The following is a 14,924-nucleotide window of genomic DNA, read 5'->3' on the forward strand; positions in this document are numbered from 1 at the left end:
TGAGAATCACTCCTATTTCAAGGCACTGATGTACAATCTGCCTTTTTTTTAAATACAAGATGTGTCTTTTTTGTTAAAATCCTCAACAAGAAAACAACTCACAACTACTCTTCTTGAAGACGACAGCGCTGCAAAATTTGTAGAAGCGCTCGGCGTAGAAAGCGGGCCGGTGAACGGACACCGTGTCCTGGCGTGGGGCGTCCCGGGGAAATAAATGACGGATGTCAGTGCACCGTGCGCCGTGTAAAAGACCTACTAAAATAAATGAGGCTGGCCGCCGTTTGATCGGCTTGATTTGTTTGAGTGCTGCGCGCCGGGAGAGAGGCGGGGTGCTGGACTCACCCCGTCGTGGATCAGAGACTTCCAGGAGTGCTCCAATTTCTTCATAAATCTGAAAGCGAGAAAGTGGCATTGTTTTGGTCATTACGTGACGCCCCATCGTGTGGCTTTTGTATTCTTCTGCTGGGAATTTAGATGAGTTGATCCGGAGTGGATGTCCAATTCATTTTAAGTGGGAGAGTGGTACGTTTTTGTTCGTTTGCTGATACCCTCTCACTTCAAATGGATAGGTTTGTTGCTGTATATAAATTAATAGTATGTACGTTGCCACAACGTTTGTTATTAGTGAGACATTTAGCACCCTCCTGTGGCCATATAGGAGGATTACAGAAAATTTGTTTTTTTTTTCTTCCAATATCAAAGAGAAACACATATTGCAATTTTTTGGATAGCAAAGTGCAATTAGGTCAGCCAAGGTGAATCAATAATTGACAATTAATTGTGAAATTAATCGACAAGTACTTTAATAGTTGGTCAAATGTGTGGGGACATAAAAAAAATATCCAAATCCTCTTTTTTGCCTCTTAACAGTAAATCTAGTACCTCTTTTTTATTTCTTGATTTGTTTATTTTAATGTATTCATTAATTTATTTTAATGAGAATAATTTAATATTTTCCCACGTCCCTTGTGCGGGTAAGAAGCATGAAAAATGAATGATTTATTTTTACTTCAATTATTGAAACTATTAAATACTACTTAAAATAAAAATAACAAATTATATTTTTTAACTTCAATTATTGAAATTAATAACTACGAATAATATTTTTAAAAAACTATGATTATTTTAATAATTTACCAGATGTATGTAGTCCTCAATAAAAGCAGATAATTATTTTTGTGATTAAAAAAATTAAACATTTGCTGATGTGTATTGCTTAAGAGAAAATTATATTGTTACATATTTATGGTCCAGTTTTTCTCAGAATGACCAAAAACATTCATTCATACCTTGAACAATTATAAGGGAGTAAAAAAGTGAGCATGGGGATATCAATTTGAAGAAAAGTTAAGAGAAGACTGCATTATTTTAACTGCTCTAAAAATATGGCCTTCAGATCGATATGGTCAAAACATTAATTTTTTCATAACTTAAAGTAAAAAAAAAGAAGTAAATGTACCGGTAAGACTGCAGAATGTCGATGATACCCACGAAGAGGAGGAGCTGCTCTCCTTTGAGTCCAACGGCCGGAATGCCACCCATTCTGCAGATTTGGGGTCAAAAGGGGACAATCGGCATCACGTCCGCTCCGATTGGCCGCGCCGAGCCGCCGGGTTTTACGTGTCGTCGTGGTCCAGAGTTTCCCTGCATGCGGACCCTCCCTGGATGGACTCCATTGCGGTGGAGTACAACGCTTTCTGGGCGGCGGGCCGGGTCTCGTCGCCCTCGCCGTCACCTGCTGGCGAACCCTGGGACTGACGCTCTCTCTGGGCTTGGCTCTTGTTGTGGACGCCCAGGAGCAAACTGTAGTCCATAATCTTAAAACTTTCCAGTACCTGCAATATCCAGAAGAAGAAAAATCATAATTTATCTCCAGAGGTTGCTATCAACGCATTATTCATTCAATTTCTGAACCGCGGGGGTGCTGGAGCCCATTCCAGCTAACTACGGTCCCCAGACGGGGACACCCTGACTCGGAGGCCGGCCAATCACAGGGCACAAGGAGAAAATTGACAACCAATTACGAGTAGCTAGCATTCAATTAGCCTAGCATGTTCGTTTATGGGATGTGGGAGGACACCGGAGTACCCGGGGAAAACCCACACAAGCACAGAGAGAACATGCAAACTCCACACAGTGAAGTCCCACCTGGGAATTGAACCCTTGACTAGAGAGCTGTGAGGCCAAAGCGTTAACCACTAGCCACCCTGTTATTATACTAACATTTGCAATAATCATTCTAAATATTTGATTAATTAAAACATCTCTGAAACACTTTTTTTCTCCAATCAGAATTGGATTATACACTGAAATTAATAACAATTATTACACCTGCCCCAAAAAGTTATATTTTGATAATATCTGTCAAGCAAAAAAAAATCCATAATATACTACGTTGCACTGTGGACATATTTATTATTATTATTATTATTAGTATTATTATTATTAGTATTATTATCATTATCATTATCATTATCATTATTATTATTATTATTATTATTATTGTTATTATTATTATTATTATTATTATTATTATTATTATTTGATTATTGACATTATTTCGCATTGATGTTGCAATCAATAATAACTACATCTGTATTTATTTCAATAATTATATTCATAAAGCAGAAGTCTGTCACCATATAAAATGGAAAAAAATGATATTTAATTTCTCTATTTTGTCTAGTCAGAATCAGATTAGATTTGATTAGATTAGATTAGATAATTATTCATCCCGTATTTGGGAAATTTAATTGTCACAGTAGCAAGAGAGTGAGAATACAGACACAGCAAAAGACATTTTAGACATAAATAAATATATATATTTTATTAACTTATTTATTATATATTTATTTATGTCTAAAAGGTATTTTGCTGAGTATAATATATAATGTATATAATATTTTTTTTAGCCTGATATGGTTATGTAACAGATTATAGTATAATATAAAAACAACAGTCCATATAAATAAATTACACTATGCTCTGATAATTTTTATTATTATTATTATTTTTAAATCTGACAATTTAAGCAGTATTTTTTCCCCAAATACATTTTTACTTGCACTTGAAGCCATTTTTTGAATGACTATTTTAACTTGAGTATGAGTAGTATGATTTTTGAATTGAGTCAGACATTTGTCAACAAACTGTTTGTCTCTTACCAGACAGTCTCTTTGCAAAGTTTTGACTAAGGCGCCGTGGGTGTCCTGGTCCAAACTGAGTCCCTCGGGAACGTCGCTCAGAAAATCCAGATCTTTGAAGGTGGGTTTGCTTTTCTCCCGTTCCTTTTTAGACGCTCGTCTCTTGTAGGTGGAGCCCTTCAGGTCAAATTTCAGGTGCATGCGGACAGAACGCGGGAGGATGTTGTTCATGGCCACCATGCGGATGTTTTTGCCACCGCATTGAACGCAGTAGAGGCCGAAGAACTTGGGCAACAGGGTGCGAGGGTTCTGGTTCAAGTTCTGGGGAGACAGGATGAAGATTACAGAGGATTCTTATTGACATTTTTTTAAAAAAATTGTTTTTTTTGTGGGAGTTTTTCTATGCTGTTGATGTCGTACTGCAACAGACTTAAAAGAGGGGTCTGGATTTTAATGTATTATTTAGTTTTAAATACTTTTTTGACATAATCCAAATCTTCAAATTCACATTTTTAAACCTGTTACATCACATTGATTAACCGCATTTAAATTTGAATAAAAAAATTAGTTGATGAATGACAAAAAAAATAGACTATTTGTAGTTGTTTTTCATTTTTTTCCAAAATAAATAATGTAAAATATAAAAAAAGTCTTACAAATCTTTCCCTTTAAAAAAAATCATTTAACCTCATTCAGATTTGAATAAAACTGAAAAAAATGATTTGATGAATGGCAAAAAAAATGAGGCTATTTGCAGTTGTTTTTCCCTTTTTTCCTAAATGAATAATGTAAAATAAAAATAGTTTTACAAATGTTTCCTTTAAAAAAAAATCCTTTAACATTAAAAATCTAAAAAAATATACACTTCTTTTTCTACCTCTTTAAAAAAAGGTGTTTTCAAATGATTTTAAAAAATTCTAAATAAACACTAAAATATATCCTATTGAGAGACACAAAATGAAGATTTTAAATTCCCAATTTTGCTTTATAAATTTACATTTACACAATGTTATTTATTATTAGTTATTTCTGAAATAACATTAAATACATTAGAACAAGAATAACTCTGTTAAAGTCTATGCTAATGCTAATGCTAATGTTATTGTGCGGTCAATGTAAAAAAAATCAGCTAATTTTTAAAGGCAATTCTGGTCCATATTATCATATTTTATTTTCCACGTTGCCCAACAATATTTGAAATCACTTTGCTCTTTGACTGTGAAAGTTGCATGCAACAAGTTTTAGCTAACGTTGCTAGGTGTAAATCCAATTAAGGACCAATTAGAGAGCTCCAACCCTTCTTAAACTGCTGCTCTGCTAACATCGACAATACGAATAAAGTTGTTCATTTTGACATTGAACTCACCATGTAATAGCCGGGAAGCAATTTCTGTAAAAACTCCGCCTCCTTATGTTGGACCGTTTTGATGATGAACTCGTCATCGCGCGTTACGTAGAAAATGGAGCCGCTGGCCCCGGGATTGGTCAATTCGATCAATGGCTCGTTACAGAGGGAATACTGGAAGGAAGTAGACGAAAGCACATTCAAAATAAAAGCAAATTATTGTCATGTGATGTGTTTTTCTTTGTAAAATGAACCAAAATAGCACAAAATAAAGTTTTCATCCCATTTTGCAGTTGTTTTTTTCCCCAAGAAATTCAATCGGTTTATCGGAAAATATTTAATAGTTTGTGTTGTGTAGGAAATTAGTGAAAGAATGTTTTTTTAAACCCTTGTAAGCGGAACAGAAAATGAATAAGTGGATTAATTTCAATAGTTGAGGTTCTGCGGGAGTCTCAATTTGTTTTTCAATACAATAAACTACTATTTTCCATTGAGTCATACACCATCGGTTTCAACTATGCAGAGGCAAACCGTTGCATTTTCTTTTGTTTTCGATAGTTATGGTTCTGTGAAAGTCTCAATCATTTATTTTTAATACTTTTTGACAAGATTCTATCATCTAATTAATTATTAATGCCACGTATAACACAGAAAATGCTGACAAATTCTGTTCGCTGTCCTGCTTGAGTTTTAAAATAAGGACGCTTTAGCTAAGCTTTCTCTGGCACGTGGATTGGGCGTCGGCTTAAACGCGGCGGTCAAACCCAGCGTGTCGCCTCGCGCGTGCAAATGTGACGGACGCCACGTGTCGCCGTCGCGTCGGTATGTCAAGTGGCAACGAGGCGGTTTATTGGATATAATTTCTTCATGGTAGAGGGAGAGCTATTAATTGACTATTGTGAAATTTATCGGGCGAGAGAGAAAATGGGGTTGATTTTTCAAGCGGAGTAAATGAGCAGTTTAAGATGTGTTAATTGATGCTTGGAGCAGTAATGTTTCATAATCATGTTTTAATGCTTTACTGTGCTTCAAATGAGAATGCAGAAAAGATATAAAAATTACAGGCGAGACTTTAATTTAGCATAAAAGATTTAACAAGGTGGTAAAAATGGACACAATTTGATTACAAAGTATGTTCTGAGCATGTAAACTTTGTTCGTGTAGAATTGTGATTAAATTTAGATTTGGCGTTAACGTCAACTATAATATTTAGATATTTTTTTATAAATGGATTAAAAGAACTGGATTAAAATCCCTGAATATTCAGTTTTTTTATAGATCTAAATCAATGTTTATTTTAGCTTTTTTATATATATTTTTAGATTTTACAAAATGATTTTTGAGCTAAAAACACAGAAAATTGATTAAAAAATTACTGTTATTGATTTAAAAGGGGGAAAATCAGGAAATTTAATATACATCTATACTCTTCATTTTAATTTGATCCTAAAACAGAAAGACGCCACTCATGATTGACTTTCCCGGGCCACACAAAATGATGCGCCGGGCCAGATTTGGCCCCGAGGCCGCCAGTTTGACACATGGTCTACACCATATTATCATCAGTTGAAAATGCTCATTTCTGGTTCTACGTGAATGAAAATAAATACCAGGTAGTCATCGGGTCGGATTCCAAAGAGTTCTCTGAAGTAGCGGAAAGCCACGGGGGCGTACGTTTTGAACCTGAAGTCCGGATAGTGGTGGGCCGGCGTCAGGTTGCTGCCTTCGCTGCGACGATAAACGAAAAACGATGAAAATTAAAAAGACTACAAAGCATAACATAATACAAAACGAACGTTACCTCGGGAAGAAGATGCTTTCCACCACATAAAAGTCTTGCATTAGCACGTCTCGCTCCGGTTTGGAGCTGAGATTGCCGACGGTGTAGCCGATACCCAGTTGGATGGCTCCTTTTAAGGCGGACGAGGAGGTCTGGGGGGACATAGATAAGAGAACACATGTAGCCTGGGGGCGCCGTAGCAGCGCTGGAGAAGCAGGAGGAATCCAATACGATGACAAGTGGGGATTAAAAACAAGGTTTGATGGATTGTTGTAGCCCCTAGCGCTAAATAATTGACAACAAATTCAAATGATGTCAACTCTGAGGCTGGAATGGAACAAAAAGACGATCCAATCTGGCAACCTTTTGGCAGTGGGGTCAGAAGACTGTCATAATTATGACATGGCACTGTCATGAACATTAATGAGTCATACCTGTCAACATTGGACGATTGCTGCCCTTATTAATGATTGCAATTCCTCTTATTAAGCGATAAAAAAAACATGCAAACGCAATGTTTACATATTTTCGTCTGCTGCTAGTGAGCGAGACGATCCGGATTAGAGCCAAAATGGCTAAAACGAGAGCGGTTTTACAAAAAAACGTAGTTGAAAAAAAATTATTTCCATGTACAAAAGTTGTTATACGGCGTACACAATTTGAGATGATAAAAAAACTAATAAAATACGGGAAAAATATAAGTTGACAGGTATGCTAAGTGCCGTCTTGTAAATTATGTCACTTTTAATTGATAACAACATTTTTTTTAAAACTCTGAGCCTGTAATGGAACAAAAACACGATCCAATCTGCTTAGACTTTAACAATGTTTCATAAGACTGTCATATTTATGACATGACACTGCCATAAACATTAATAAATGCTTATGCTAGATGTCACTGAGTCTCATCTTGTAAATTATGTCACTTTCGGCCTCATTGTGGTGACAACTTTTGTTGACTAAATCACTTTTAATTGACAACAACTTTTTTTTTCAACTCTGAGCCTTCGATGCAGGGGTGGCAAACACGTGGCCCTCGAGCCGCATGCGGCTCCCGGCCAAAATGAATTCTTCGCTTCTTATCATATTTTGTATACACTGTAGCTCTTTACTTTGTTTCATGTTTCTCTTATTTTTATTCTCTCTTAAAAAACATACTCAAATTGATCAGGGCCCATTAAAAAGACATACTAAATGTATATTTCAAAAATATTTTGGAAAATTGGATTTTTTAATGCTGTTTCTGACTCCCAGTTTCGAATTTTGGCTCTTTTGGTGCAAAGTTGACTATGTTGGAGGCGGCTCTCATGTCTCAAAATTGCAAGCAAATCAAAACAAAAAAGCCCCAAAATGGATGCCCGTGTCTGAAAAAGCCCAAAAGAACCTTCTTGTATGTTGTCTCTCCTGAAGCGTCAACTCTCCTGTGTCCAATCTTCTTCTCGTGAGCTTGGCTAGCACCGAATGGGGACGGCATCTATTTCCAAAAAATAAGACTTGGTTACTAACTACATGACTGGTAATCTATTACTTTTTGTAGTGTATTACTTTTCGTAGAATGTGAAGCAACACTCACCTCGACTTGACTCTTCTTGGCCGGATCTGCAACAAACAGGGGGGAATGTAAGGTTACTCTTTATGACAAACTCACAAGCTGGTTTGAAGATTTTTTAATTGAGGTTAAAGCCACATGATTGGAAGTCTATCGGTGTCAATGACAAAGGGAGTTTAACGGTCTGAAAAAAGAAACACCACAAACCTGATATAATTTAATAGTTCTCCTCTCCCCGTTTATTAATCTCCTTAAATTTAAAAAAGCCTATTTCCGTGATTTTATTACTGTTTTGTTTTAAATTTGATATTTTTCCTTTAGATTTTTTTTTATTTATGGTCATATTTTCTAAAGGTCAGAATTTTTGAAAGCATATACACACTTATAGTCCAGAAAATACAATTTAAAAAACCAAGGATAAACAATCAATAATTTCTTGAATTCTTTAAATTAAATAATTTGAGATTGCCTTTTTTTTTTTTTTTTAATTTTTAAATAACAAATGGATGAATGTGAATTGGATTGAATGGCAGCTTTTAAATCAATATCTCCACCGTTGCTGAATGTGGTTCTTGAAATTCAACCAAATATATGCAACTGTTATTTTAAAAGAGATTAAAAATTATATCGCAACTCACCTTGCCGAAGAGCAAGCGCTTAATATTCCAAAAAATAAACAAGTAAAGAGTAAAAATGTCCAAAACACGGCAATCGGATGAAAGCGTTGGACGTCTCAGAATTTCTATTCTTGCGAGAATCCCTTTGAAAGTGGACCTAACAAATCTATGGGATTGACTCCCTCGGTTAATCTCCCACTCACCATTTGTTGACATCTAGAGATCACACGGCTAACCAACCAGGCTCCGGGATTAGGAGACGTCAAGATAGCCAACAACCGCTGTTACTTTTTGGTTTTTTTTATGTCACTTGCTTGGATTAAGTGAATAATAAAATGTTTCTAGCAGATGTTGCTTGGTGGCAGATTGACAGAAAGAACAGATTAAAACCAAAACTGTCGAGGGATAAATTTCAGTCTCGGGAGGATAGACGTCCTTTCGCGTCGCGTACAATTTATTTTCCGCTGTGAATATAAATATAAATATAAATGTATATGTGTAAATGTGTATAAGTGTAAGTGTAAGTGTGTGTATGTGTGTGTGTATATGTGTGAATGTGTGTGTGAATGTGTGTGTGAATGTGTGTGTGAATGTGTGTGTGAATGTGTGTGTGAATGTGTGTGTGAATGTGTGTGTGAATGTGTGTGTGAATGTGTGTGCGCGTGCGTATGTGCGCGCGTGCGCGTGTATGTGCATGTGTGGGTAACCCTTAACCGCGCAAATCGAGGGAATACTGTAAAATGTATCATTGTTTTTACTATATTAGACTCACTTGTGCGTATAAAATGATTAAGTGCAAATCCATATACTGTAAATGTTTTGTAATTCGCCCATTTCTAAAAATGCTTTTTTGTGTGAACCTAATTGAAGTATTTAAAGATCCGTTTTATGTCCAAACAGTCGCTCAGACTAGCAAACCTGTGGATTAATCCTGCAAGAAAACATGTCAAGCATAAGAATGGGGATTAAACCAAAGGCGCGCATACACAAAAGAGGGATTAGGGTTAAGAAAGAATTTAGTGCCATCAGCTTCGAGATAATTTAGGACAAAAACTGTGGGGGGGCTCGGTTTGAACTCATTTAAGGACGTTTAACTTCAAACTATAGTATACTTGCGTGGCTATATGACAAAAAATATCATATAACTATAAATATTCAGCAAGAAAACATAATTAGTAATGTGATTTAGGGTAAAGTAGTTGAATTTTACAATCTCCCCAATTTCCCATCAGGTTTAGCCACACCCCCAAGAGGTGGGTGTCCAAATTTGAAAAGTGGGCGGAGTTTAAAGTACTCCAAAATTTGGAAAAATTCAAAATGGCGGTGTTTATTTTGGTTCCAAGACTGTATTTTGATACATTTGGACAAGTTAGTTAGTTCGTGTCAAACAATAATGGGAGGGTGAACATTCATTCACTGCCAACCCTCCCACTTCTAATGCATTGGACGTCTACTAGTGTTCAACTGATTTTAACTTTGAATTACATTTTTTAAGAGCCACATGATTGGACGGCTATCATCTCCAATTATGGTTACAAGTTATTGGCGACCATCAATGGCAATAAACGTCCAATCCGGTTGAAGTGGGAAGACTGGCAGCGGGCAAACCAACATTCTTCCCTTTTTAAATTGGACGTCCATAAGATGAAACGCATTAAATTTCAGAGCAGAAATTTGAAGATGTTTGGATGTCCGTCATCGTCGATGCAAGTGAAAAGAATGAATTTCTGTTTGCATCTAAACATCATAAATCCGTCATCAATGCGCTTCAGTTTTATTTTTGCGCCTCTTGAAAGCGAATAATATCAACAAGGGATTAACGCGTGGCTTTATAGTATAATTCCATGTCGCATTATGTAAGGCACTTATCAAATCTGGCGCGGAGGAAGAAAAAGACACGCAAAGACGGGAAGAGCTTGACGATTGACATCCCATAAAGACAAGTCAACAACGGACCAATCAGTGAGTGGTCCCTTAAAATAAATTCATTAATCAATTAAACGTTTCTCATTTTGAGAGCGAGATTAAAAACGTTAATATTTGACCGACGACTACGTCAGCAAAAAAAATCCTCACAGGAGTCACGGGGTCTTGGGGGGGTGCTTGAGCACTTCACGGCTAAGGCGGGGGCACACCCTGAATCGTTAGCCAGCCAATCACAGAGCACGACGACACAAACAACCAATCACACTTTTAGCTAGAGTGCTAAATTAGATTAGCATGCATGCTATAGGGATGGAGAAGTACCCAGAGAAAACCCACACAAGCCCAACATGCAAACTACACACATCGAGGACTAACCTGGGATCGAACCCACGACCCCAGAACTGTGAGCCCGACGCGCCACCCGCTTGTGCACTGCACAATAGCAATCATTTATCATTAATATAATCACAACTTTTCTCATTTCAAGTAGGAAGGCGAGATAAAAATATTACATTAAATAAATAAAAACACTAAGATTTATTTCTCGCCTGTGTTTGTAAAACTACTGATATAAAATCCCTGCAAAAAGGACTACCAATTCCAAAAAAACGTGTTGTAAAAAATGCCCACCTGTATCCGATGGCTCCAGCTGCAGCGTGAGGCCGGCGTCCCCCTCGCTCCCACGGCCGGATTCGGCAGTCCCCCGGTCCATGTCCACGACGTTAGCCCGCTTGCCCGACGCCCGAATGCCGTCACAGCCCCGGTCTCGGTACCTCGGCAGGATTACATCCTAGACGAGTGCATGAAAAGTCCTGCGGTAAAACGGAACCGGTGGGCAGGGAGAGAGATTTGCGGTCACCGATTCAGCAACCGAATGAGCGTCACTTGCCTCGCGACGTGCGCCTACGTCATGACGCACAGTGACGTCACCGTTTCACCAGCAGCAGTCATTAAGCACGGCGAGCATTCGGAAAGTAATCGATTACAAATACTTCGTTACAGTGATAATGCGGGTTTTCTTCCTAGTTCAATAATTTTTCACATTATTTGGGTGTTTCACTCTAAATTTAAAATTAATATATACATTTAGAGATTCAAATAAAGGATAATTTGATCTCCTTCCATGTGTATTATTATATTCCATATAGTATGTATCTTAAAGTAATATAAATCAGTGGCTTACGTTGACGGCAATGGAGGTCCAATCCTTTTTGACAGGGAGGGTTGGCAGAAAAAGTTCATCTAGGAATTTTGTTAAAAATGTTCCACAAAAAAGGGTAGTAGTTGAACTACAAACCAGACCGTCCTTGACATGGAATCCATGTTGATGTTAGAACACTCGAATGCATGTTTTCTTTATCTTCACAACAAGCATCCTTTTATTTGAAGCCCAAAATTTGACTTTTTTTCCCCCTATGTTAGTTTCACAAAACTCTAACTAATAATGCAACATTACATAGAAGGAATGTCTTGTTAAATAAATAACAAAAGGATTTCTACTCATATCAGCTCGTGAAGTTAGCGTAGCGGGACGTCTGGAAATTAGCTGCACGCCGAGATGTCAGGCCTGCCCAGCCCAAAGAGTGGGTTCGCGGACAGGCCGTCATTGGTCCAGACCCCACGCGTACCCCAACCTCAAGTTCATACGGGAGATCCATGTGCAGTCAAACTAATATCGAATTAAAGGTACTCAGGCAGATCTTTCTCCACCACCTGTAAAAAAAAAAACGCATTTTGAATACATTTTTACTAAAAAAAAAACATGACGCATTCCCATAAGAACCATCAAAACTTACGCTGGGATCATCTGTTGGACCGTACCGCTTCACCACTTGCCCCTCTTTGTTTATTAGAAACTGTTAAAGAATTTAATCTCAATATTTTTGTTTATGCCAAAACTCCACAATATTATTAAAAAATCACCTTTGTGAAGTTCCACTTGATGTTGCTAGGATGAGGAGAAAATCACATCAGTTTGAAATGTCCACTTTTCAGCATGTTTTAACAAGTTGAAGAAAAAATTAAAAATTGGAGTATAGTTTTAGTATTTATTACTCACTTCCCTAAGAAGCCCTTTCCCTTGGGTTGTGCTTTCATCCACTTCCAAAGAGGATGCGCGTTGTCGCCGTTCACGTCAATTTTACTGAACATGTCAAAATTGGCGTTGTAACCTTTGGCAAACTCTTTAATCTCTGCGTCCGTTCCGGGCTCCTAAATCGTCGTGGTTAAAAATATTGAAAAGTGAAATGGGGGCGAACGCAAGAGCCAAAATGGGTGCCAGTTACCTGACCACCAAACTGGTTGGATGGGAACCCGAGGATGCGTAAACCTTTCTCAGCCAGGGAAGCGTGCATTTTCGCCAACTGAGTGTAGTTTACTGTGGTCTTGCCTCATTTGGAGGCCACATTGACGATGACGCACACGTAACCCCTGCGGTAGAAACGGAAAATGAATGAACAGAACAAAAACCATACTATTATGACAGTCAATTTACTTTCAAGTACTACTGCAACCTAAAACTGTCCAGTGTAACTAAAATCAGCAAAGTAGCATGTCTTTTGAATTTTTTGAGGCTAACGGCTATTATTACGTTACATAAGAAAGAAAGGGGTTGAATTTTTTTTGTTTTTAATGTCAGTTCAGGGCTAACGGCTAACAGCTATTATTACGTTATATAAGAAAGAAAAGGGTTCCTTGCCCTGTAAAGGGTTAATTTGCAGCAGGCGTTCCTAAGTCCTAAGCACTGCTGTATATTAAGCATGTTATCAAAAATAATGCAATAAATTGTAGGGTGGGGCCTGGTGGACGAGTGGTTATCGCATCGGTCTCACAGTGATGGGGTCGAGGGTTCAACCCCAGGTCGGTCCTCACTGTATGGAGTTTGTGTGTTCTCCAAGTACTCCATTTTCCTTCCACATTCCAAAAATATGCATGCTAGGCTAGGCTAGCTGGTTGAACACTTGAAATAGCCACTCGCTATGATTGGTTAACCGTCTCCTTGCGGTCTGCGATTGGCTGGCCACCAATTTAGGGTGTCCAACACCAACTTGTAGTTGACAGGGGTAGGTTCCAGCAACCCTTGTGAGGATAAGCCTTTTGGAAAATGAATGAACGGTGTTTTCTGGGTTCTGTTTGGATTGTAGTTGTTGCTATTTTCAATTTTCTTGCATGCATTACTAGCATTCGGTTGGGAGGAGGACCCAATAGGCTAACTATGAGGACATCTTGAGTCCGAATGGTGGTGCTAATATGACATATTGGCTGGAAAAATGATTCCGATGAAATTGTTTCACAAACTCGATGTTGGCTAGGTCATGTTAAAATAGTGGAAATAGGTCTAAAGCTTACCTGTATTTTTCCAGGGACACCTCGTTGCCATCAATATCTTTGGCGGAGAACTCGTAGATGGACTTGGCGCTTTGCCAATCACTCACTTGCGCACACTGCAAAAAAATAAGGGTAAGGTTTAAGGTGCGCAATCAGGAAATGAGTCAACAATGGAGCTAGCAAACTAAGCATAAAGTCTTGTTCAAGTAACCTTTAGTCCGTTTGGGTCACGTAATCACTGGCTTCGTCAAAGATAATTAACTCTTCGTAGGGGGAGGGACTGTTTTGCCTTATTATTTTATAGCATTAATTTAGAAATTTTATTTGAATAAAAACGTTAAAAATGAACAGAATACCAAGGATTGATTATTCGAACTAAATTTCACTTTACATGTTTCATTTAAGATGTTTTTTAATTCAAGTAAACAGGAGAATATTTACTGTTTATCACTTTTTAGTTATCTAATTTTTACACATGTTGGGAGGGGGGGAAATTTTGAAAAAACTTTAAACACTGATATTTATGGGTGATTAGTTGAGAAAAATACGAACAAATGACGGCGCTAGTCGTCCAATCCATTTTGATGAGAGGCGAAGTGGATTAAATCTCTAATACCGTCAGTGGCAGATAAAGGGTTAAATGCGCTACCTATAAAATATTAAAAACTATTCCACGAAATGGCGGAATATACATAATAATCACCCCGCGTGTTCACATTTTGTTGAGTCATACATAGGCTTATTTTTTTAATACTACAATTCATTGAAGCAATTTAGCAAGCTAACCCTACAAAATCTAGCATTCGTAATACACAAAATGTAAGAACTAGAGCTGTTTTTTTCGAGTAAAACGCTTTTTTCACGCGTAAAAAAAACACTTATAATACAAAACAAATGGTTACGTCGGAACCATTTGTTAGTTACACATCGCGTTTTAAAAATAGTAGCATTGAGCGCTTTAGCTATTGTGCACGAATGAAGACGGCTGATGTTTAGAGCGTTTAAAAAATGTATGAAATAATAATTACATTACGCATTAATACGGGTGGTATTAAAATGTGTTACCATTGTTCGGGTCAATCCTCTGCTCCCGAGAACACCGAATAATACTGAGGAAGTTCGCAGGAACCACATGATGACACATTTGACATTATTTACGTCATTTTAACCCGCCCAGGACTGAGTCATGCGCATGCGCAAACAAGAAAGTACAACGTATTAAAATTCATTTTTAACA

At 37.5% G+C, this 14,924-nt stretch overlaps 2 protein-coding genes across 5 annotated transcripts in view; both read right to left on the reverse strand.

The window, feature by feature from the left end:
* LOC144085735 (phosphatidylinositol 4-phosphate 5-kinase type-1 alpha-like) overlaps window positions 1–11,276 on the reverse strand; it is an 18,396-nt gene extending 7,120 nt beyond the window's left edge. For 3 of the 4 annotated variants that reach the window (XR_013304225.1, XM_077615326.1, XM_077615324.1), the window contains exons 1-11: window positions 10,991–11,276; window positions 7,842–7,867; window positions 7,653–7,742; window positions 6,290–6,420; window positions 6,099–6,216; window positions 4,510–4,662; window positions 3,165–3,464; window positions 1,621–1,835; window positions 1,460–1,543; window positions 343–391; window positions 103–187 (exon numbers count right to left, since the gene is read on the reverse strand). Coding sequence is in view for 3 of the 4 variants with exons in the window: in XM_077615326.1 (XP_077471452.1) it covers window positions 103–187; window positions 343–391; window positions 1,460–1,543; window positions 1,621–1,835; window positions 3,165–3,464; window positions 4,510–4,662; window positions 6,099–6,216; window positions 6,290–6,420; window positions 7,653–7,742; window positions 7,842–7,867; window positions 10,991–11,072 (1,333 nt within the window). In the remaining variant the exon portion in view is untranslated. Of the gene's footprint in view, window positions 1–102; window positions 188–342; window positions 392–1,459; window positions 1,544–1,620; window positions 1,836–3,164; window positions 3,465–4,509; window positions 4,663–6,098; window positions 6,217–6,289; window positions 6,421–7,652; window positions 7,743–7,841; window positions 7,868–8,455; window positions 8,612–10,990 lie in introns of those variants that run through there. The other variant, XM_077615327.1, reaches the window with a different exon arrangement.
* Window positions 11,277–11,684: 408 nt separating this feature from the next.
* LOC144085736 (phospholipid hydroperoxide glutathione peroxidase-like) lies at window positions 11,685–14,879 on the reverse strand. The gene is made up of 7 exons (XM_077615328.1): window positions 14,753–14,879; window positions 13,709–13,803; window positions 12,646–12,790; window positions 12,420–12,571; window positions 12,284–12,308; window positions 12,157–12,216; window positions 11,685–12,073 (listed from the first exon to the last, which is right to left on the reverse strand). Exons 1-7 carry the CDS (start codon window positions 14,819–14,821, stop codon window positions 12,041–12,043), a joined length of 579 nt encoding a protein of 192 aa, XP_077471454.1. The 5' UTR covers window positions 14,822–14,879; the 3' UTR covers window positions 11,685–12,040.
* Window positions 14,880–14,924: the final 45 nt, after the last annotated feature.

The sequence above is a fragment of the Stigmatopora argus genome, chromosome 12 (genome assembly GCF_051989625.1).
Source record: "Stigmatopora argus isolate UIUO_Sarg chromosome 12, RoL_Sarg_1.0, whole genome shotgun sequence".
NCBI classification, from domain to species: Eukaryota; Metazoa; Chordata; class Actinopteri; order Syngnathiformes; family Syngnathidae; genus Stigmatopora; species Stigmatopora argus.